Source organism: Astatotilapia calliptera, chromosome 2 (genome assembly GCF_900246225.1).
Source record: "Astatotilapia calliptera chromosome 2, fAstCal1.2, whole genome shotgun sequence".
Classification (NCBI taxonomy): Eukaryota; Metazoa; Chordata; class Actinopteri; order Cichliformes; family Cichlidae; genus Astatotilapia; species Astatotilapia calliptera.
Window position 1 is genome coordinate 37,947,001 of NC_039303.1, and position 25,599 is coordinate 37,972,599.

At 38.4% G+C, this 25,599-nt stretch overlaps 2 protein-coding genes across 2 annotated transcripts; one reads left to right on the top strand and one right to left on the bottom strand.

Moving 5' to 3' along the window:
• Positions 1–5,350: 5,350 nt before the first annotated feature.
• Positions 5,351–16,660, bottom strand: LOC113028446 (butyrophilin subfamily 2 member A1-like). The gene is made up of 3 exons (XM_026178717.1): positions 16,649–16,660; positions 7,247–7,685; positions 5,351–6,775 (listed from the first exon to the last, which is right to left on the bottom strand). The coding sequence occupies exons 1-3, from the start codon at positions 16,658–16,660 to the stop codon at positions 6,372–6,374; spliced, it is 855 nt and encodes a 284-aa protein (XP_026034502.1). The 3' UTR covers positions 5,351–6,371.
• Positions 16,661–21,293: 4,633 nt separating this feature from the next.
• Positions 21,294–25,596, top strand: LOC113028452 (butyrophilin subfamily 3 member A2-like; the record flags this gene model as incomplete). The annotated part of the gene is made up of 4 exons (XM_026178732.1): positions 21,294–21,340; positions 22,332–22,446; positions 24,615–24,956; positions 25,349–25,596. Coding segments are annotated over exons 2-4 (696 nt in total), but the record flags the coding sequence as incomplete, so codon positions are not given.
• Positions 25,597–25,599: the final 3 nt, after the last annotated feature.

Here is a 25,599-nt window from a genome sequence, read left to right on the forward strand (position 1 = left end):
AGGCTCCTCGGTAGCCGTAATGCTCCAACAATCCATCAAGCAGTGCAGCTTCATAGCTTACCAAAGTCGTACCAAAACATTTTTTGACATATTTTTTTAAGCTGTGTACCACATAAAATTGGTTCGAGGTCAGGAAGCACAACCAGAATTCATACATAAGGCAGACTGTCGATTTTTGAGATGAAAGGATTTTAGGCCGTGCGTCAACGCGTTAGCCCGGTTAGCTCACTAACGCCACCCAGCCCCACGCACGGGGTGATCCGCGGTAACTAGTCAACGGAGATTTGCCCCGTTAATGCAGTTATGGCATTAACTTTACGCTGACAGCACTAAAATAGTAATCTTCAAATGTTTTCTTTTTACCGACCAGCTCCTCTTTGATAGCTGCTGTGTCCATCTTGTCGTTGCCTGCAGGTGAAGCGATGGGGGAGGGGGAGTTGTGTTCAGTGAAGGAGAGAGGCGGAGTAACACAGCGTAGAGACAAAAGTGGACGAAAGAGAGGCAAACTTGCGGCTCCACGAGTATAATTATAATGTAACATAGACTACATCGATATAAACGATATTGTCACATCTCATATTTCATTTAGTTCATTTAGTGGAGCTCGCTGGCCATGAGGACTCCACCACCCCATTCACACAGAAACTAAAGCACACATTTTATTGGCTAAATGTGATTCGAACAAATTAAACGACACGGCAGCAGGTGCCCCCGAACTTTATTTTATTTTATTTAAATAACGGCGGGGGGTTGCTGCCGTTGAGCCATGAGTGAGCCAGCCTATTTTGTTTCGTTCGGTGGTATGGCGGCCACAGACTGCACTTCATGAAATACGCATAGGGGGTGTCGCGGAGGCTTGTCAGATATGAGCGCGCCTCTTTAGTAGCGAAGTTTGTCGGATTTTCATTGTTTTGTGACATGGCACGTAGTTTGTGACATGGAATCTTAAATGATATAGTAAACATACCCATAAGCCAGAAATTATGTTTTTGGAGTGGCACAAATAATTTGTGTGGCATCTTATTGAATGCAGAACAACTGATTGTTCTGTAAATAGTTATTTACAAAATCAAGGTAAAAGGTAAATGGATGCAAATAACTTTGTTGTTTGCAAAACTTGTGCAAATTGACAATTTATATTTGCATTTAAAGTTATGAAATATGATTCATTAAACATGTTTGTTGCTGTTACAGTAAAAATATAACTTTTTCTACTCAGTTCATATGTTTTTTGTCTGATTTTAGATCAATTGTGTTAATACAGTATGTCAAAATGAAAACATAACTGTAAATTCAGACACGTGAGGTTGTGCTGAAAAGAATGATACCAAACAAGGCGAAGTAGATAGATTTTAAAGGTAAAATGTGGAGAGAAAATCACAGAGTACATGCAGAACTGAAGAATATGATATGAACAGAAGAATTATGTTTTGATGCATTAGCAGATATATATATTCAAAAAAATATCAACATGAAATAAATTAATTTTAAAGTTGAATATTTCCAAGTCACATAACCTTCAAATTGACTTTCTCTTTGCAGCAGAGGTTTTGAGTTTGAGCTAAAACAAGCTGCTCTTTTGTTCCTGAATGTTAATCCACCTCCATCTGATCCTGCTGGTTTTCATCGTTTTCTTTCAGACATTCTTGTGGTTCTGTTTGAACTGGCAGCATCTGCTGATCTTTGGTCCATTGAATGGGTTCATACGATTGTGATGTTGCAGCATATTGACTGTGAGCTGCATCATGAACATTCATATGATCATCATTTTGTTTTTTCACATACTTTTTTGGCTTTTTAAAATTCTGATGCTTGCTTGCTCTTCTTTCTTCCTCAACTTTCTGTTTCTTGACTGGCAGTGTGCAGACCTCATTCAGTTTCAGTGCATTTGGACGATGTCTACTCTGGTTATTCTTTTGATCAAAATCACATGTTCGTTGCATCGGCTCCTCCTCCTGTTTTTCTTCCACACAGACTCCTCTCTCTGTGAGACTGACAGATTCTTCCAGCTGCTGTTTTTCATTTACGTTCACTTGTTGCTCCGCCTGCAGCTCTCCTTCATGTGGGAGTTGTAGTTTTTCTCTCTCCTTGTCCTTCCTCTTTGTTTCCTCAGATCTGAGCCCTTCATTAACCTCCAGCTTCTTTCCCTGAGCTCCTTCTTTCCTCTCTGCTCCTCTCAGTTTCTCTGGCTGCTCTCTGATTTGTTCTGGGCTCTGTTGACATGTTTCCTCTGGTTGTTTCTTGTGGTTTTGTCCTTGTATTTTCAGATGTGTATCCAGTGGAACTTGGACTGATGAAATCATGCTTTCTGTCTGACCCCTCTGTTCCTCTGGTTGGTTTTTATTATCTTTCCTTATTTTCAGTTCTCCCTCATCTTTCTCTCTTTCCCTTCGTGTCTCTGATTGAAGTCTCCTCTGGTTTTCCTCTCTCTGTTGTTCTGCCTCCAGTTTTTCTCTCCATGTCTCCTTCTGTGGCATAAACACAGAATTTACTTTGTTTACTTCACCACTGTTTTCCTCTGCTCTCTTTTTCTCCGTTTCTGACTCTTTCATGTCCACATTTCTCTCCATCTGTCTTTTTTCTACAAGCTGCTCTTGTTGTCTCTCTTTTTCTCTCCGTGGTTCCTGATCACTGCTCAGATGAAAAGAAAAATTAAAGGACTTTTCTTCTCCTAATAGCATGGGCTCCTCTTTATGTTCTTCTGTAAATGGTGAAAACTGAAGTCCTGAATATTCTTCAGCCTCCATCAGATCTTCATCCTTTTCTTTCAGACATTCTTGTGGTTCTGTTTGAACTGGCAGCTTCTGCTGATCTTTGGTCCATTGCATGGGTTCATACGATTGTGATGTTGCAGCATATTGACTCTGAGGAAAATTGTCAACGTCCATAAACTGATCATTTTGTTTGTTCACACACTCTTTTACCTTTTGGGAATTCTGATGCTTCCTTGCTTGCATTTTCTCTTCCTTGACTGGCAGTGTGCAGACCCCATGTGGTTTTCTGCTCTGGGTGTCGACCTCCATCAGCTCCTCCTCCTGTCTTTCTTGTAGACAATTTTTTGTTCTTTGATTCTTCCTCTCTGTTTTTTCTTCCTTGCGATATTGTTTTTTATTGTCTTTCCTTATTTTCAGTTCTCCCTCATCTTTCTTTTTTTCCCTTCGTGTCTCTGGTTGAAGCCTCTTCTGGTTTTCCTCTCTCTGTTGTTCTGCCTCCAGTTTCTCTCTCTGTGTCTCCTTCTGTGCCATAAACACAGAATAAAGATTGTTTACTTCACCACTGTTTTCCTCTGCTCTCTTTTTCTCAGTTTCTGACTCTTTTATGTCCACATTTCTCTCCATCTGTCTTTTTTCTACAAGCTGCTCTTGTTGTGTCTCTTTTTCTCTCCGTGGTTCTTCATGTGTTTCTTGTTTCATTTCAAACTGAGGCTCATTCACAGTCACAGCAGATGTTTTTGTTCCTGGACTGTCGGTGTTGCTTCTTTGCTCTGTTTCTTCCTGTTTTTGTTTTTTATCATGATCATTTCGTTGTGTCTCTTTTTCCTTTTCTTCTCTTCCTGTCATGTCTTGTGTTTCTACTGTAATCAAAGACTCTTTGTCACTAACAGTTAATGGATTTATTCTCTTTTCTTGTGGCCTGTCAGTGTCCATTGTTTGAACTGTTTCTGTCACAGGCTGATTTTGTTGTGTTTCTCCATCTTTATTTCTCTGCTCTCTGGTGTCCACATTATGTGTTTCATGTCTTCCTCTCCTGCTCTGTTCTTCATGTGTTTCTTGTTTCATTTTAAACTGAGGCTCAGTTTTAGTCACAGCAGATGTTTTTGTTTCTGAACTGTCAGTGTCCACTTCTTTGCTCAGTTTCTTTTTGGTTTTTTTCATGACCATTTTCTTTTGTCTCTTCTTCTTTCCACTGTTGTTCACATCATCCTTTTCTTCTCTTCCTGTCATATCCTGTGTTTTGTGTTCCATCTTAATCAAAGACTCTTTGTCATTAACAGTAGATGGATTTATTCTCTTTTCTTGTGGACTGTTTATGTTCTTTATTTGTTCTGTTTCTAAAACAAACTCATCTTGTTTGGTTTCTCTGTCATCTTCATGTCTTTGGTCTTCTCTGCTGTCCACATCATCATCTTCTTCTCTTCCTGTCATGAGTGGTTTGCTTTGTTCTTCCACCACTGGCATCCCACTGTTTTTAGAGTTGATCGTGTTTTTCTTCCTGGCCTGTTCAGCTCCATCCTCCTCACTCTTCTTTTTTTCTGTCAAATAAAAGAAGCAGTAGAAATGGATGAAGAACAATATGAAACAAAGTTCTTGTTGTTTTTTGGTAAATGGGTAAACGTGAGAAAAAATAAATAAATTACACATTAAAGTATTTGAAGCAACCTCAATAAATGAGCAGTGATTGAGATTTAGTGCCATCTAGTGGTGAATTTACAGATTAAAACCAACTGTTTGCCTTGCGGATGCACAGAAACAGTGACAGACATCACCAGTGTTGGGGAGTAACACAATACACGTACCACCGTTACGTATTTAAAATACACAAAATGAGTAACTGTATTCCGCTACAGTTACCATTTAAAAAGGTGGTATTCAGAATACAGTTACTCTGTTGAAATAAATGGATTACATGGCGGTATTTTCCTGTTTCATATGTTAGGCTATGTCCTCTCTATTTTTGGTAATTCCACGTCGTGGAAACCAAACAAAACACTCATCAAGAGGCTCTAATGTCTGTGTCTCATGTCACCTCTACTTCCGGCCCGCATAATGACCTGAAGAAATATTTTTAAAAGTGATTGTTCAAAAACTTATTCAATATGAAGGCAATAGGCAGAGTGTTACAGGCACAGCCCTAAAGAATGTAGCCTCATGGTCAGTGTAGCCCAGTTGTAACTAAGCTATTAAGACTCGACTGCAGCCTTTCAAAGCCTCTCTCTGTCTCTTGCTAGCAGAGTTGACCCAGACAACAAAGTAAAGCTAGTTTTCAGCTACGAGCCCAAAATGAACCAGACGTATTAGCCAGAGGTCCCTTTACTACGGTTCAGAGCTGCAGACCTGTTTTATATACGCGCGGAATAGTTTTCTATACGGGATCACTGCAAAAAGTCCAGCCTTACCTAATGGCCACCCTACTCTTACTCATTTTATATTAAGATTTAAAAATCTAGTTGGTATTGGTATGGCGAGTATCCTTCAGTAATAGTAATAAATCACACAGCCATAGTACATTCATGTAGTTGTAAAAAGAATTATAATATATTAAGTAATCCAAAGTTTTCTGTTACGTTACTCTCATTGAGTAACATAATGGAATACATTACAAAATACTGTTTGGGGCATGTAATCTGTAATCTGTAGTGGAATACATTTTAAAAGTAACCTTCCCAACACTGGACACCACACATGAGTAGTCATCTATATTCTTGAACTATTTGGCTCCATCTATCTTAATGACCTCATAGTACCAAATCACCCCAATATAACATGTTGTCATGAGACTGATATCTAAAATATTCCCTCTCTCATGCTGTCTCCCTCCTCTCCCTTTGTCTTTAAACAACAGTAGCACTGTTTCCATGAGCACCCTGTTTATCAACAGCTCTGGAGACACTTGTTGTTAATCCAAGCCTCAACAGATCCAGTATGGAAATATGGGACCGGCACTGGGAGTACATTGATTTTTTGGGGGAAGGTTTGCGTCCTGTGGGTTCCTAGTTGTATGTTCCTAGCCAACATACATTCTTACAGCCAACAAATACAATACACTAGAAATGTTGGTGGATTTTGAATTTCTCTACTAATAAACAATGATGAGCAGACTCTGTGGAACTAAACCATTTTTAGGGTTAAGAAGTCAACAATTCTATTCTTCAGGTGATTGTTGTTCTAATAGATCCCTTTAAATCTTTTACACTGGACTCAGAAATATTTTTAGAAGTAACACATAAAATCATTTCTTGATAGATTGATTGATTATATGAGAAATAATAATAATAATTATTCTTATTTACGAGGGTAAAACACAATTATTCATCATTTAGAGAAAACAATGACTTACTGAATTTGCCTCTTCTCCACTTCCATGCAAAGAAAACTGCACCAATTAGAAGAAGAACAACAGCAACACTGACAGCCGAGGCAACAGTGACATTTGGATTACTGATTGAGCGACTGGGTGGACCAGAAGGACTGACCAAGAAGAAATCATCTGAAATTAATAAAACAATTCATAATTCATTGTTTACAATATATATTAGTAAAATATCATTCTTTGATTCATATCTTTAACACTTCTTCTCTCAGACCTTTATGGGTCACCAAATCATATGTGTCCATCTCTCCCTATCCCAGCATCCTCCTCTGTCACCTCTCTTACGCACTTGCCATTGCTCGTTGTCGCCCCATTAAATAAAACATTCGATTTACCTGGAACATGTATGTGTCTCTCTCTGCTCTGGTTGGTGTTCTTAAACATGAGTCATTATTACCTGGAACATGTATGTGTGTCTCTCTGCTCTGGTTGGTGTTCCTCTGTTGGACTCTGCAGGTGATGTTGTTGCTGTGTCTCTTCTCCACAGTCACTCTGCTGCTGACAGTATAGAGGTCATCAGGACCTCTGAGGGTCTCTGTAGGTCCAGCAGAGAGGAGGTTTCCCTCACCGTCCAACCACAGCAGCTCAGGCTCTGGATACCAGCCTGCAGACTCACACTGTAATACCACTCCACTGATGGTTTTATTGAGGCCTGCAAAGCTGATAACAGGTGAGGAGACGGCACCTGGAAAAAGAGGCTTGTCTCACTTCACAGCTGGTGGACTTTGAACATAGTTCTGACTTCAATCTTTTCCTAACTGATAATGAGTTGTGTAACTTAATGAATGATAAGGCTTGTTTACTTTGTTGTAATATTTGTAATACTGGACACTACTACCAGAGAATACTGGAGAATAGAGAGATTATTTCTCAGCATAAACAAATGTTTTTGTGATATGTACCAATTGCTTGCCATGGAAATTGTCATGGAAATTGAAATATTGTCTTTATCTTTCTCTCTGCTACTAGCCTCTGAGGTGTGTGTTATGGAGACAGATTTTGGCTTTTTCAGGTAACTTCATGGTTCAATTCTTATCAACTCTGAGTTTCAGAGTTTTCTATTCTTTTGGCTAATGTTAGCCAATGTTAGCTGATGTTTAATAGTAAATTAATTGTTCTTAATAGAAGAAGCTAAATTACTTAGACATCCACTTACTAACAACAAGTTGAACATTAGAGTCTTTACGCAGGTCTGGAACAAAGCATCTGTATTTTCCCTCATCAGACGGTTTTACTCTGGAGATCTTCAGAGAAAGTTCTCCATGTTTCATTTCATTAATAAACAGAGATGTTCTGCCCTTGTAGGATGGATTTTGTAACTCAGGTCTCTCCGGCCACACATGGACTAATCTGAGGTCCAGGTCAGGTCTACTCCACTCCACAGTCATGTCTGAAGCATCCATGGTTGGGTAGAGGTAACATGGCAAAATGATGTCATTACCAATGGTTGCAGCAACTGGCTGATTTGGACCAATCACCTCTGACTGACCTGAGACAACAAAGGCTTCTGTTTTTATTTCACACAGAAATGAACAACAAACCTTGTTATTACTGTAAGCACATAACAGTTTGGTATAATTCCAGTGAGTCAGTGACTGGCGAACTTAACTAATGTGGTAACTTTGAATGTCTAAAAAAATAACATCAGCAGTTATGGATATTATTAATTAAATAATAGAAATATCACAGATGGGGCCAGTTCATTGTGTTATTCCCAGTGAGAAAAGTAATAAAGAACTTAACCTTGAGATGAGAGTATGTCATGGCTGCACTTACAGCCACACAGTGGCAACATAAACCATATTAGTGTAGAGGCTTTTACATAACGTTGCATTTACATTTGTCTTTAAATATAGGAATTAATTTACAGGACAATGAAGTTTGGTTTAGAATTAATTCACATATCCACATAACACTGCGTGTGTTACTGCGTTACTAAAACCGTGATTTTTTTGCGACAATGTCTCATGACATTGACGTAAGCGAGTGCGACGTTCATGACAACAGCTGTGTGCAGATCAATAATGGATAATAAATCGAGTGCGGGAGAGAGTATGAGCGTGCAGCATTTAAAGCGTGGAAGTACTGACCTTATTTTAAGTTTGATTCCATAAAAAGTGACAAAAACATTAGTGTCCGTTGTGCGTGGGAAGAAAATTTATTTTTACAGAGAATAAAAACCCTAAACTTCCAAGCAAGCTCCGAGTGCGCTACCACGTAATGGGAAACTCACAGAGAAACTCGCGGATTCTTCAACTGACCACTGCAACACACCTGCACCAGGGTAAACCTCCGCCTACCCTACTCCTGGTTTACAGGTGAAAATAGAGCAACAGGACCGCTAGTCTTTGATTTTATTTATTTTCTGCTGTGTTTTACTTGCATCTATTTGAAAGACTGAGTGTAAACACGAAAAAATATTTTATTTTATGTGCTGGAATGTGCAGAAAATAGGTTTAAATTTTAAACAAATTTCTTCAAGTCAGAGAATGTTGCATATAATTTAATTTTTACTTGATGCATAAAGTTAAAAGATTAAAAGTAATAAAACAAGTTTTATTGTTTTATTAGTTTTTTATTATTTTTTAAAAGGGACTTTTCCATTTGATTACATTTTGTATGATGGATTATGCAGAAAAAGTAGAATTGGGCTGAAAGATCTATCGCTTTATCACCTATTCAGGTTGTAAATCGTGTTTTTAAAAAGTAACTAAGTAACTAAGTAATTAATTACTTTTGAAAATAAGTAATCAGTAAAGTAACGGTATTACTTTTTGGGGGAAGTAATCTGTAATTAGTTACTGATTACTTTTTTCAAGTGACTTGACCAACACTGTTCACGACAGATGGCAACCCCTCCCTGAACCTGGTTTCTGCCTGTTAAAAGGGGATTCTTTCTTCCCACTGTTGCCAAAGTGCTTGCTGATTGGGGGTCATTTCATTGGTGGGGTTTACTCTGATCTCTCTGTATTATTGTTATCTTTACCTTTTAATACAATGCACCTTGAGGCAACTGTTGTTGTAGAAATAAAACTGAAATGAAATTAATTGAAACGAAAGTACACTGAAGAATTTTACAAGAAAATAAACATTAAGGCAGTTTTTTAAACAGAAATAGATTTTGGGAGTCCTATGATATAAAAATAAATATCTAAAGTTGCTTCTATGAATAAATTTGTTCATAACCTGCCGGAAAAAAAAATACTTGCTTGTTTTGCATCTTGACTTTGTCTCTTTGTTGATGTTGCTGGCTTTGGCATTTTATTACTTTTAGAGTAACATTTTGTGTCAGTTTTTTAAACAGTGTATGAGGTATTTGTACATGGTATATGGAAGGCTGTTAAGATGTTTTTAGTATATTATATGTGTGTGTGTGTGTGTGTGTGTTTGTGTATGTTTATGTTTGACCACACACAGTGCTAATAAATTATTATTAGTAGTATTATTAGCATCATTGTTATAGATTATTACAGATTGTTAGGGTGATCGTAGCTCAAGCAGTTCGTCTTGTAATCGGAAGGTTGTCGGTTCGAGCCCCAGCTCTGTTTGTCTCGGTTGTTGTGTCCTTGGGCAAGACACTTCACCTACCACCTACTGGTGTTGGCCAGAGGGGCCGATGGCGCGATATGGCAGCCTCGCTTCTGTCAGTCTGCCCCAGGGCAACTGTGGCAACAACTGTAGCCTCTATCAGTGTGTGAATGTGAGAGTGAATGAATAGTGGAATTGTAAAGCGCTATATGAATGCAATCCATTATTATTATTATTATTATTATTATTATAGATTATTTACTTGCTCTAAATTGTAGAATATTTAGTTTATTTTGGGTTTGGTACATTTTTTAATCACTGTTATTTGTAATTTCATTTTCATTTTCTTTACACCACTAGAAGGAGATCCTTTCAGATTCAGATCACCATGGTTAGGAGTTTGTTGGATTTTCCTCTGTAATTTTAAAGCTTCTACGTTGGTAAATGTTGCACCACCACTGTTTGTGTGTCACCATTGTTTTTGGACTCCTGGAACTCATGGTCACGTGATCCATGTCAACCCTTGACTGTCTAAAAAGTAACTCATTTTTAACTCATCTCACTGTCCAGACACTGTCCAGACTTAATCCTTAATCCTTAATCCGAGAAACTGGTCATAGATTTTGTTCAGTCAAGTGTACACCCATAAGGAAGAGGATTTCATAGTTAAAATCTCATCATGCTTTAATATTTTCATAATGGTTTAACTATGTGTCAGTAAATATTATTATTAATAGAATTATTATTTTGCAGGTTCAACAAACTCACATAGCTTGATTCAATCTTTAATATGTACAGTTATTTCAACTGCTTCAGATATTATAAGTCCATTCAATGGGTGTCAGAAATCAGATTCTAAATTGACTGATAACATCCAAAGCCAGTGGTTATTTAGCAAATAACAGAAGGCCCGCAACACTGCCTTTAGGTCAGGAGATGCACACGCCTACAGCACAGCCAGGGCTAATCTAAAGAAGGGCATCAAAAAAGCCAAACACCATTACAAAAAGAAGGTAGAAGAACACTTCTCCAACTCCAACCCCCGACGCATGTGGCAAGGACTCCAGACCATTACAGACTACAGGACCACCAAACCCTCCCCCGCATCCTCTGATGTCTCCTTCCTCAACGAGCTCAACAACTTTTATGCTCGTTTTGAGCGAGGGAACCCCACAACCACAAACAAAGCAGACATGACGCCAGACCACCAACCTCTGACTCTCTCCCCCACCGATGTAGGAGCGGTGCTGAGCAGGATCAATGTCCACAAGGCTGCAGGTCCTGATGGCATCCCCGGGCGTGTTCTCAGAGCGTGTTCTGGGGAGCTTGCAGGAGTGCTCACAGACATATTCAATCTGTCCTTGGCCCACGCTGTGGTACCGGCCTGCTTCAAATCCACCTCCATCGTCCCGATACCCAAAAACTCCAACCCATCTTGCCTCAATGATTACCGCCCAGTAGCACTCACCCCCATCATCACTAAGTGCTTAGAGCAGCTGGTCCTAGCACACTTCAAATCCTGTCTCCCCCCCACCCTGGACCCCCACCAATTCGCATACCGCCAGAACAGGAGCACAGAGGATGCAGTCTCCATCGCACTGCACTCCGTCCTCTCACACCTGGACAACAACAACACCTATGCCAGAATGCTGTTTATAGACTTCAGTTCAGCGTTCAATACAATCCACCCCTCACAACTCATCAGGAAACTGACAGACCTGGGCATCAGTTCCCTCATCTGCAAATGGTTACTGGACTTCCTGACCAACCGCCCCCAACATGTCCGGCTGGATAACCACTGTTCATCTACAATCACGATGAACACCGGTGTACCACAAGGCTGTGTGATGAGCCCTTTCCTCTACTCCCTCTTCACCCACGACTGCAGACCTGCTGATGGTTCCAACACCATCATTAAGTTTGCAGATGACACCACGGTGATTGGCCTCATCAGTGACAACGATGAGGCTGCCTACAGGGAGGAGGTGGATCGTCTGGCTGAGTGGTGCGACAGAAACAACCTGCTGCTTAACACTGAGAAGACCAAGGAGCTCATCGTGGACTACAGGAGGAATGCTGACCCACATCCACCCATCCACATTAAGGGGACGGCTGTGGAGCGTGTGAGCAGCTTCAAGTTCCTGGGAGTCCACATCTCTGAGGATCTCACCTGGACAACCAACTGCTCCAAGCTGGTCAAGAAGGCTCACCAGCGCCTCTTCTTCTTGAGGACTCTGAGGAAGAACCACCTGTCCTCAGACATCCTGGTGAACTTCTATCGTTGCACCATCGAGAGCATCCTGACCAACTGTATAACAGTCTGGTACGGGAACTGCTCTGCCTCGGACCGGAAGGCGTTGCAGAGGGTCGTGAAAACTGCCCAGCGCATCGCCGGAGCACCACTTCCTGCCATAAAAGACATCTACAGGAAGCGGTGTCTGAAAAGGGCTGGGAAAATCATCAAAGACCCCAGTCACCCATCACATGGACTCTTCACCCTCCTGCCCTCTGGGAGGAGCTACAGGAGCCTCCGGACTAAGACCACCAGGTACCGGAACAGCTTCTTCCCCACAGCTGTCAGACTCCTGAACTCTGCCTCCTGACATCTGACCCACGTTAACACATGGACTGAACATACACACACCCACAATGGACAACTGTACCCTCAAACACACAATAATAACATGGACTGAACCACCACTCACAACCACTAGCACTTTATATAGCCTCTGTAGAAACTATCTACACCCTCACTTATCTTAACTGCACTACTGTATAGCTCTGTGTAAATAATCATTCTGTACATTCGATAATCTTTAATCCTACAACTGTTTACAACTTGCATAGTTCCCATTTCTGTATAGCTGTATATCTCAGATTTCTGTAAAGTTATTTATTTCATATTCTGTATAGTTTTTCATATTTATATCCTGTTCATAGCTTGTACTCACTACAGCCTGTACATACTTATAGTTATAGAATATTCACAACATACTTCATACCGTGTACATTATATACCATAATAGACCCATTTCTGTAATATACTCACATATCTATATTATTGCTAATATATATTGTAATATATCTATATCACTAAAGCACTTCTGGATGGATGCAAACTGCATTTCGTTGCCCTGTACCTGTGACATGTGCAATGACAATAAAGTTGAATTCTATTCTATTCTATTCTATTCTATTCTACTTTGATATAGTCCCTCAATACTATAACATTTGTGAATTAATGTGTCAGATGATTTGTAATACTAATGCTCTTACCATCAGAATTAAGAGATATCAAAAAATGTGTTGCCACCATGAAATTATACTAGTACTACTTGCTAGTCATGACATTTCATGATCTGATATACAAACCCAGCTTCCAAAAAGCGGGCATGCTCTAAAAAGTAATTAAAAATAAAATGCAATGATTTGCCAATTACAGAAAATCATTTTAATCATAATAGAACATAGAAAATATTGTAAACCTCAGACATTATACTATTTGACGAAAAATATTAGTTCATTTTGAATTTGTTTGCCGCCACACGTCTTAAAAACATTGGACCAAGGAAACAAAAGGCTGGAAATGTAAGTGATATTAAAAAGAAAGAACATCTGGAAGAACATTTTTCAAGTAATTAGATTAGTTGGCAACAAGTCAGTAACATAACTGTGTATAAAAAGAGCATCGCAGTGTGGCAGAGTATCTCAAAAGTAAAGATGTGCAGTTCAACAATCTGTAAAAGGACTGTCTACAAATTGTGGAACAATTGTAGGATAATGTTTTACAACGTAAAATTGTGGAGACTTAGAATATCTTATCATGTACAGTACATGATATTATAAAAAGATTCAGAGAATCTGGAGAAATTGCTGTCAATGTACATACACAGAAAAATTAAACAAAACAATTTCATCACAGTAGAAACCAGAAAAAATATATAAATGCTTTAGCTGTGTAAATATACCATTATAAGAAAAATATTAAGTATGTGATGACAGCAACACGTCTCAAACATGTTGGGATAGGGCCATGTTCACCACTGTGTAGCAGAGCTGTAAACATCTGGAATCTGAGGAGACCAGTTGCTGGACTTTTGGGTGAGAATGTTGTCTCATTCTTGACTGATAAAGGATTTTAGGTACTTAGCAGTCTTCTATCATCTTTGTTGGATTTTGCATTTTATAATGTGCAAAATGTTTTTAACTGGTGAAAAGTCTGAACTGCAGGCAAGTCAGTTAAGAACTTATATTCTATTCTACTATGAAGCAGTGCTGTTGTAAAAGATGTGGTTTTCTATTATCTTGATAAAATATGTAAGGCCTTCCCTGAAAAACATGTCATCTAGATTGGAGCATAAGATCTGTATTTACCTTTAACCACTGATGATGCTTTTCCAAGATGTGCAAGATGCCAATTCTATAGGCACTAATGTAGTCCTGTACAATCAGAGATAACAAGATGGTCCAGAACACGGTGTCCATTTTTTCTTAAAATGATTTAGACCCAGTCATGTACTGTCCTGTTGCCAGTTAATGTAATTAAATGCAAAGTGTTCCTCCAGTTGTTTCTTTTTAGTAATACTTACTTTTCCAGGATTACCTTTCAAATTCAAAATAAATAATGTTTTTTGTAGTGGTTGTCTGTCTTTTTGTGTTAGCCCTTTGACAAACTGGCAACCTGTCCGGGGTGTACCCTGCCTCGAGCCCTGTGGTAGTTGGGACAGGCTCCAGCCACCCAGTGAGCATTAGTTACATACGCAGAGGATGGATGGAATCTTTCTTTTGTTCAATAATAAATACAATATGTGTTTTATGTAATTTGCAAATCATTATCTATTGTATCAATATTACAAATGATTTAACACATTCACTCATGAAGCCAAGCAACTATATCAAAAGTTTAATACTGGCTAAACACCTGTATAAATATACTTAAGTCAAACAGTGTCAGTTTTTCCAGCCTGCAAACCTTTTTTTTTTCCCAGCATGTCATTATATGAGTTTTTGGAAGGTGTGTGCTATTGATATGTACAGTTAAACTACTATGAGATGGCCAGTGTCTGGCTGTGCAGTATGGTAGTCACTGATTATTTTTATACAGTGGACACTCGAGATGGTCCCTTAATCATACATAAATTTAAATATTCATTTCTGTATGTAAACATATGGTTGATTCTGTTTATCTGGACATTTAGGATTTTCTTACCTGGATGATTGAGCATGCATCAAAACATGAATCTACAATTTATCTTTTATTTATATAAATGAATGACTGGATAATTTACCTTGACACAAGGATATCAGACCAAGGACAATACAAGTGTACAAAACACTGAAGACATCAAAGCAAGGATTAAGCATCCTACAGGTCTGGGGGAAAAAAAGAATACAGACAGACACTTAATACTTATTATTTATTATAATTTTCTTCTATGCTATGGATAAACTACTTAAACTGTATTCCTGTTCCCACTAACTGTAATGATATCATGAGGACAAATCAGGTGACGTCACTGTTTTACATTAAGAAGTGAACAACATGGTCCGATCCGAATAAAGACGTATAACAGGCTGGATCCATCAAATCTTTTAACCCAATTATGCAATAGTTCCGTTCATTTAATTCAGAATGTACTGCTCGAAAAAAGACCTGTTGCTTTCCTTTGTGTACTCCGTCATCTTCGAAGCAGAACAGGCTTCATCTTAGTTTCACTTTCATTTGCAGTTACATTAAAACAGACTTCTATGGAAATGTGTTTTTACATAAATGTGTCTTATTTTAGATGTGCAGCATCTGGATTATTTAAAAAAAAAAAACGTAATTATTTAAAGCTTAATTCAGTATTTCGTGACGTCCAAATCAAAAGAGAAAGTCCAGCAGGAATTCGGTGACGAAATTAAATGTCCCTGAATTAACTTACAGGCTATGAAAACGAAATGGTCCGATTATATGATGCTAATGTATTTGTATTTATTTTTTACAACTTTCTATAATAAAAAAAAAGTGAACAAAAAAGTACAAGTGTGGTAACCTGCGCCACTCCCACAGGACAAAGGCAGCACTGTCCTTGTTTTAAATTAAATCAAAATAATCTTTTTTTTCTCCTCGAAAGTCCGAGCAGAGCACATTATACACATGTATGGAATCATACCTGCAAACCCAGTATTTCGGAAAGCTCCCTGTCAGCGATCAATGACCAAAATCAAAGAAAGAGTAAAGAGTAAATACTCTTTCCGCTCACTTGCTGCAAAAGGTGAGCTTCCGCATATCTTTGGCGGCTGGACCGATTAGATTTGTTTACATAATCCACTCTCCGTGTTCCAAATGCTGAATCCGCAGATTCATCATTTTCACTTCAGGGAAAAAAGGTCTCCAGCTCGTGCAAATGCATACGCGTATCAACATTATATTATCTTCAGACAAGGAAATTATCTTAATTTAATTTTTTTTTTTTTTTTTTTTTTTTTTTTTTTTTTTTTTACAAAGTATTCCGCCTGGTAACCCTCTCTTACAGATAACGAGCCGACGTCTTCCTCAAGGCACCACCGATCAGCTCGACTGACCCTGAAGTTACAGCCTGTTCACCTGATAGGGAACAGCTGAAGGGGAACCAAGTTACCTGGCGACGGCCGCGGTTTAATGTGGAACTACGGTGGCTGGGAAGTGCAAAGCGCAACAAATTAAAAAAAAAAAAAAAAAACAGCAACAAATTAAAAATCTGCAACAAATTAAAAATCTGCATCAAATTAAAAATCCACAACAAATTAAAAAAAATGCAACAAATTAAAAAACCGCAACAAATTAAAAATCCATGCTGACTTAACAAAGCTTCAAACCTGCTTTTCAGATGGTCTAATATTTAAAATAAACAGGTTTCAGTACAGATCTGTTCTCCACTGTATCACTCTTTTATTTTACACACAACAGTGAAACTAAACTCAGCGGAGACTGCAGCAGAGAAGTCAGATACATCACACAGGAAAGAAAAGTGTTGTTTTTCCAGGATTTATTGTTTACGAAGTTTACCTTTGACGTCATGTCCGGCTGTGGGGGCGCCAGATTACAAAACAGAGACTTGCATTGTCTCAAATTCTTAAAATATTTCATTGAATGAGTCTATCTTCTTCCAAAACTTAAACACGTTTTATCTTGTTCACACAGTTTTGACATCATGTTGTGGAGCCACTTTTCAGTAAAACTCTAAACAGTCACTGAAACCCATTTTTCACAGTGATTTACTGATGACATGGGATCGAAGCAACTGGAGGCAACAACTAAACACGACTACAACAAATACAACACTAGTTAAACACAACAACTCAGAATTGTTCACACCTGCTGCTGATTGCCGATGTCATTTACATGCATTGAGCCAGAGCCAGGAGGCCTGAGCCAACAATGCATGGACAAAAAGAGGCAGGGGAGGTCAGGAGAGTAAATATAATTTCAGCAATTCGGAAACCACAGAATGATAATGATAATAATTATGTGGAAAAAGTTTAACATATGATATTAACATATGCCACACAGAGATCATATCATCTATTAACATATTTCTTACTTCCACACCCTTTTTATACATGTTAACTTTACTTAAAATTATAATTTTTTATAATAATGAAAAAGATAGTGATTTAAATAAGAGACAGAAACAAAGACACTACAGATAGTGTTACAGATTACAGATTGTTTTACAACTGTTTGGCACATTTTTTGAAATGTTTACTTGGTAAAATTAGAAAATTAACTTATACTCTCAAAACATCAAATTCTTCTGGAAAAAAAAAAGCACACAACAATGTGCTTAACAGTTGTTAAAACCTGTTCGTCATTCAAATAAAATGTGTTATGCTCGTCAACACAGACCTGGAAATAAATTCTGAATATTTAATCTTCAAAAATGCATTTCTTTGTGCTGTCATTGTTGTTTTTAAAACAACACAGCAAGCAGTCTCATATAGGCTCATGTTATTTCTGCTGTACTTTAAAACTGGTGGTCCTAATATCCCAAAAGCATTGCACATGTGTTTTTTTGTCACGGTTCTGAGTCAGTGTTGACCCAGCATTTTGAGTTTCTTATGTTTGCTCAGTGTTGCGTCATACTCTTACATTATCTGTGTGTTCCGTCCGTCTGCCTGCCCAGTTTATTTTTGTATTCTCAGTTTAGTTTAGTTTCTGTTCCGTTGCTCCAGCAATAAAGCTGTGTGTTTTGAGTTCACGTCTGCCTCAGAGTGCTGCATTTTCGGTCCTATCTCCCTGTCTGCCCGCACACAGCCATGACATTTTTGGGTGAAAAAGAAAATGATGTTATGTCTTTTTGGTTAATAATTCATTTTGATGATTAAACCTTCCTTGTTTAAACATGTACCATGGTGTGTTCTCATTTTGCTTGCGACTTCTTGATGCTTTTTTATTAATAAAATAATATATATAATAATGTACAAAAAAAACTTATGATAGGTAGTGCTTATGGTTTGAAGTACTCCCCTCCATGTGATTATGTAATTAACCAGTGAAGTGGTACATTTATATATAATATACTACAAGTTATATATTATAACTATATGTATTGTCTGTTTTTTATGTAAATTTCTGACCTGCGAACAGAATTGCTGATGAACTGGTTTTTACTTAGGAACAAGCAGAGCACCTCTTCCTGGCACCATGTCTATAATGATTAACCACAATGGTTCACTATTTCTCACAAAAATCACCAAAATGCGCATGAATCCCACTAATGATTCAATTCCTTATGGACTATAGATATGGGGTATAAGAAAACATGTGTGGATGACAACTGTAAAGTAATAAAGTGCTGGTTTGCTCTTCCACGAAGTTCTTGTGACATTTTGTACATGGTGTCAGAAGTAGTTGACGGTCATGTCTCAAAGCTGTAGTTGTAGCAGTGATGATGGCAACGTTTAATACATCTGATTTATTGGACTTCACTCAACCAGTGGAAGCAGTGTTTTAATCGCTTCTGAGTTTCTACTAAACTCAACCAAGAGGATTGTGATGTGCAAGTAAATACATGGTTATTGCAATGATGAAATAGGCAGAACCTATATTCAGTACTTTCACAATTAGAAGTTGAAATGAAGATGAAGATGAAAATGATCATTACTATAAGGTGGGGGTGAAGAAGTTTGATGAACACAAAAAGCTTCATAAGCGTGTGAATTTCCATCACCATTCCCAATGTCACAGTGAGAGCGTCGACGCCTTTGTTAGAAATCTCTGTCAGTCAGCAGAACATTGGGACTTTGGTGCCAAGAAAGATGAACAAATACAGGGTTGCATAGTCATCGGTATAGCAGACAATGAAGTGCGGCTGTAGATGGATTAGATGGAGTCTGACTTAACCCAAGTATAATTCCCTCGAAGCACAGGCAGACACCAGTGGTTTTCTATCACTGGCTTATTTGAAGACTTCTCTCCAAAGCCACCATGAAAACTATACAGCATTAACAAAATAAAACTCAACGTAAAAAAAATAACACTGTACAACAAAACACGATAAATCAATAATTATCTCGTTGGCTGCATGCTGCAAAAAGGGAATTAGCCACCGCTCTTCTGAGGTTTCCTTTAACCGTGTGTAGTTAAAGCCCATTAAACACGACCTTCAATAAAGACCTTTCTTGCTGCACGCTTACATGTGTTTTTTCCTCCTTTCTCCCCCAAAAAGGAAAGTAGTGCAACTTTTACGCTAGCTTGACTTTCAAAATAAAAGCACCAAAACTTTGACTACATAAAATAACAAAACATAAAGTCATGTACAGCTTAAACAATTTATAATGATGACATGGCCCTTGACAAGATAAAGAAATAATCCAAATAATATACAATATCATCATGCCAACAGCTACACCTGGAGAGTGTATGTATATTGTGCAGGTTCTAGCTTACAATATAAAGCGTCGGGAGGACGAGAAGGACTGAAGACCACGAAGAGAACAATCTGAAATAATCAAACACGTGGAGTTAATATAGACTTTATAGCTAAGTGCAGTCGCAATGAACTTAGATTTATCTGGAGTGTGTTTGTGTTTCTCTGCTCTTACTGATGTTTGTTTTGTTGGACTCTACAGGTGAAACTTTTGATGTGTCTCTGGTCCGCAGTCACTCCTGTGATGTTTGTTCATCTTGAGTGAGACAAATCCCACTCCATCATTAAGATCTAATATTAGCATAGAAATGGAGTCCACCTATTTCTTTTTTTTCAATCTGTAGATTGTGTATGAAAACTTTAGTGTATTGCATTTGAGAAAACAATGAACTGCTGGAGAAAAAAAAGAAATGTATTTTAACTCTGAAAAAGACACCTGTGGGTAGAACTAAAACGTTCTATATCTGTTTGATTCCTCTTTGTATTTATGAAATAAAAAGCCAGGCTTAAATCATTCAACTGCAGCAAACCAAAAAGGTTGTATGCTTCTGTGTGCTGTCATCATTTCATCACATGTGCTGGGGCGTGCAGTCGGCTGTATACCTCAATTAACCCTTTCACGCATAGTGAGTGGACAGCTATTCAAATGCTGTTTTCTTGTATTTGTGTGAGTGTTGATGGTATAATTGCACATAAACCACTACATTGGACACTGATGTGTCGCTCCATACCCTGCCACCCACTGGTCAGCATGGTGTCCATCTAAGTTGACATGCAAAAAACTCTTTGAAAAATACATGTTTAAAAAACAATTTCTAAAAACTTTTTTTTCATGCCTAAAGATGAATAAAAATACTTAAGAAAAAAATCCTGATTGAGGTTGTCATAATTCGTGTATAAAAGGGTTAAAAAAATCAAATATTTCACTGAATAATCTAAAATATATATTCACAAAATAATAGTCATTTAGAATATTTATTTTACCTGGTTAAAGTGATGTTTGCTCCTAAATCTCAGGACACAGCGTTTGCACATTAGGACCGTAAGACATCCCCTTCATCCTTATTGTGTTTAATCTGGAAATGCCCAGCAACATCTGGCTTTTCGTTGTTTCTCACCACACATGAAGCATACTGCTAAAGCAGTTTCAGTGAAGGCAAATGACTCTGCCCACATAGCATCAAACCTTCTGTTTTCTTCACTTTTACTTTCTTGAATTTATCCATGGGTGACGTACCAGGGGTCGAAAAGCTCATGCCCGCAAGTTGTCACACATTGGAGGTTATGAATCTTCAAATTTAGAATTACATTTTAAAAACTAATGAACTACGATAAAAAAAAGTATTTTAATTAAGTACTATTATTTATTTTCCAAGGTCACAGGGAGCTGCAGCAGAAGGATGAAAGAGCCACATGCATCTCTGGAGCAGTGGGGTGCTGAAACCTGCTCTAGGGCATTAAGGCCAAAGTCAAAGAAGAAAAAAATAGTCGTTTTGCTCACCTGGCACTTCATTGTTCACCTGTAATCGTGCAGCGCCACCACCTGGACAAAGATGAAACATGCCAAGTGATCAACTGTGATAGATGAAAAAAAGTTACTCATTTATTTATTTATTTATTTAAGTCTAACTATAATTTCTGGAAGCTGATTGAAGTCTACATTTAGCAAAATAAACATAGCAAGCAAACATTAATCATACGGAATACATTACAGCTTAAGGTGCGTTAATTCAGAAAAAAAAAAAGCAGGAAACACGGAAGCGCTCCTTATTCTCCAGGTGACCGGAAACAGCATTCCCTGAAATCACGCTGAGGACGCTCAGAAACAGGTATGCAGAAGCTTCAACAGATGTTGTACCTATACAGGTCTTAGGCTCGGACTTTCTTGTGTGCTCATGTAAATGAAGATAGTGGAGTGTGTCCCGTGGGAATGGCGTAATCTCCTCCACTTTCGAAATGATCTCGGTAGTGCGCAGATGAACGCCAGGTTTGAAAATTTATATATGAATGGTGACTTTAAAAAGCTTTAAACCTGCTTTTTTTCTGCTTTTCAGATGGTCTAATATTTCAAATAAACATTTGTCGGTATAAATCTGTTCTACACCGAATCGCTGTTGTATTGTAAATGATAGTGAAACTAAACTGAGTGCTGACTGCAGCAGGAAGGACAAAGACATCAAACAGGAACGAAAAGTGTAATTTTTCTAGGATCTAGTGTAATGATTGAAATCCGAACTCAAACCAATCGCACAATTAATTTTCTCACCGTGATTATACTGCAGTTTATTTCTGTCGCTGCAAGTGAACTTGGAACTCTGTCGTCACGTGCAGCAGGGGGCGCCAACTCCCATTCTCTGAAAATCCCAAAGTAATACAGTGAATCAGTCCCTCATAAGCAAAACCTTAAACAATTTTCATCTTGGTGGTGAAAGCTTCATGTTTCTTTTTCTTACAGGTTTTTTACAACTGCTTGGTTTCTTGAAACCTAACATTTTCTGTAAAACATGCAAAACATAAAACTCTTTTGTAAACAAGCACAAAACAACGTGTGTTAGTGAAAAACTATGACATTATTTTGTCAGAAATCCACATTCAGATTTTTATATGGCATATTATCTGAGGCCACACCCAACACATCTTATATAGCATTATACTGTGTATTGAGCCATGTTATTGCTTCTAATCTCACTTTAAACCCAGACTCCAAGGTCGACCTCTGATGGTGATTAAGCTGATAAAATGATGTTTTCAGCATCTGTTAAACAGATTTTGGGTGCTGCAAACATATTCCTCACAATGCTTTTTCATTTCTACTTTCAGAATCAGACCATGCTCCATGTGAGAGCTGGACGAGACGTTATGGATCTGTTTGATCGGTGCAGCGTCCTGGTTTTCTACACAGCTGCTGTCTTTGCCCTGATACACCCATGCAGAGGTAAGTGAAACACATCAGTGTAACAGAGTTATTAATCATTTTTGTTGTGGATTTCCGCAACAATGATTTGAAGTTTGAAGTTTTACATCCACCTGTTGGCCTAATAATGTAACTGTCTCCAGTCTGAATGTGGATGTACGTGAGCAATACTGAAATTCATATTTTAAAAATGCAGTCAGCAGTGACTTGGGAAATTGAGTGTCAGTTGCAATAAGATAATGCTACCAAGGCAGAAATGATTCATCAAGTAATTCAAATAATTACATTACAAAAAAGCCTCAAGGCAAATTCTTTGCTTTGATGCTTTGTTTAATGCACAGCTCTGTAGTGTTCAGTCGTCACCATGTAAACCTGACCATTTTACCCACAATTGTGCCTAAAAAAGTCCTGCATAAAAAAAAAAAGCCTACACAGCTCCCAGTTTTTGAAAAAAAAAGATTGCTGATTCATCTTCATTGCAGCAGTGATGATGATGCTGTCATAGTTTAACGTGGGGTATGTCTACAATACAATACACCACAAAGAACAAGTAGGTGGGTGTTAAGGTTATCTAAGCACAAACCTTGCTGGAACGTTAAGACAACCAACTGCAGCCACAAAACAAGACACAAGACAGAGCTCTTCGTGTGACCACTCGCGAGGGGAGCCAACCGAGGTCAAGCCATTCCTTCCACCTGAACCAAGGCGAACTTGGGCTGGATCCCCCGTACCACTTCCCAAGAGTTCGCCCAAGATGATTGGCGCCAGGTGCCTCCTGGGAGAATTGTGGGCAGCAGTCCAACTAAGACATGAAACTGGACAGATATAAAGTGTTTGTTTTGCCATACCATATATCATAAAACAAGATGCGACCTTCCCATAAACTTCCCCCTCTTCCCAAACAACAGAAAGGAGTAAACGTCCTCCCATCTCATGTGGCACAGAGTGCACACAGAACCTTAACAGACCTAAATAAGGATGAGATATTTTATCAACATACAAACGATTATATATCTCTAAGCACAAATGACATTAAAACATTAACCTTCACAGTGGGGCCATTATCAAAATGGAGATGGTTTTCAGCAGCACAAAAGCTTACCATCTTTCCATCAAACACAGGGTGAACATAGTGATGGTAGGCTTGCTTTTTTTCACTGCAGCCACCACATGCTCCTTTATCCCTTTAAAGCCACTCCCCCCTCCCTGAAAAACCAAATAAATGATTTTATTCACTTTGATCTTTACCTGTCCTTGAGTTTATTTATTTTTGCATTTAAGAAAATGTTTTATTTTTTTTTTCAACTAAATTTCAATATGACAAGAAAATACAATCAGAGGGTTTTGACCATTTTTGGCAGATGTTTTAGTCATTGAGCAGTTCATCTTTGAAAGACCTATGTTTTTCTCCTTTGAATAGTTATTATGTCTCATAATAATATTATGAGACATAATAGACATAATATTATAATATTATGTCTCATAACTTCCAGCTTGACTACTACACTGAAAACTGAACAATGGTAGTTGAAGGTTTTGTCACACAGCTCAGACTTGTTGTAGAATTGACTTTGTGGCAGAAGTGTGGTCCCTGGCTCAGCTGCAGGGGAGGGGTGGTGCAGTGAGTCCAAGGGGCGGTGCCAGGGAGGTTGGAGGGACTGGTAGAGATGATTGATCTAATGAGGTTTTCCCTTTGTATAGAGGTTGAGGTTGGAGACCAGAGGAGTGTACAGACAGCTGAAAATCTGGCTGATGTGTGTGCCGAACCGGGAAGAGTCATATGAGTGGAAAATCAATAAAAACTCATAGCGCAACCAGAAGAACAGTGTGTGGGGTTGCAGTCCTTTACAGACTTGTTATTTAAAAAGGATAAAAAGTGATGGAAGTTAGTGTCAGAGGCGACAGTGGTCTTCTAATTTTTGGTTAGTCAAAAGACAGTGTGAGCAGGCGTCCCATGTAAAATTTGGGCTTAAATCCTTCAAATATTATGATTTTAGAAGCTGAACAAAGATGAAAGAAAAACAGTGTGCATGATGAACTTTGGTCTTTTAAAAGAGAATCTCTGGTTTTTCAAACACTTTTCAACAGCACTTGGTAAGCAGGCTGTAAAAAAAGTCTGGAAATCTAAGACACAATCCCGTTCTGTTACAGCAGCTTTGTGTCAATGGAAATATACTTCTTCTCTTCAGGTCAGTCAGAGGTTATTGGTCCTCTTCATCCAGTAGTGGCTTGGATTGGTGATGACATCATTTTGCCATGTAACCTGGACCCTGTTATGGATGCTTTGGACATGGCTGTGGAGTGGGCGAGACCTGACCTAAACCCCAGATTTGTCTTCGTGTGGCGTGATGGTGTGGAGCTGGAGTCTAAAAAACATCCGTCCTACACCAACAGAACATCTGTGTTCACAGACGAACTGAAGAATGGAAACATGTCACTGAAAATCTCCAAAGTCAAACTGTCTGATGAGGGAACGTACAGATGTTTTTTTCCAGAGTTAAATAAAGACACTACAGTTCAGCTTGTTGTTGGTAAGTGAAAATATTATGAGTGTAATTGCATTGGATTTTTAAAATAGTAGAACTTTTTCTTAAACTCTGATCCATAGGTTGACATTAGTGCTGTTTTAGTAGCTGCACAGCCTTCTTCTGTGGAAAAATGTCTTCTTTGCTGTTTTGGGAGGTAGGCTGTTAAACTGTGAATACTACACTACCCATTCGCCTTGGATGCATAAACTATATATACAAAAAATATAAAGATATATTTTGGGTTTAATATTCAGAAGTGCATTCAGAAGAACCTCCAGACCATATTCAAGAGGTTTTTTGTTTTGTTTTTTTGTTGCTGTTGTTGTATTTTTTTTTCTTTCTTTTTTTAAAAAATTACTAATAAACCAATGTCACCATCTGTTTTTGTTTTCCAGGTGCCGTCTCCTCACCTGTTATCAGCTTTGCAGGCCTCAATAAAACCATCAGTGGAGTGGTGTTACAGTGTGAGTGTGCAGGCTGGTATCCAGAGCCTGAGCTGCTGTGGTTGGACAGTGAGGGAAACCTCCTCTCTGCTGGACCTACAGAGACCCTCAGAGGTCCTGATGACCTCTATACTGTCAGCAGCAGAGTGACTGTGGAGAAGAGACACAGCAACAACATCACCTGCAGAGTCCAACAGAAGAAA

What these genes read in the sequence shown, in the direction of transcription:
- LOC113028446 (XM_026178717.1), bottom strand. An exon ending in TAATGTTCAACTTGTTGTTA is followed by an intron (nt 6,776 to 7,246) that starts GTAAGTGGATGT and finishes CTCTTTTTCCAG; the next exon opens with GTGCCGTCTCCTCACCTGTT.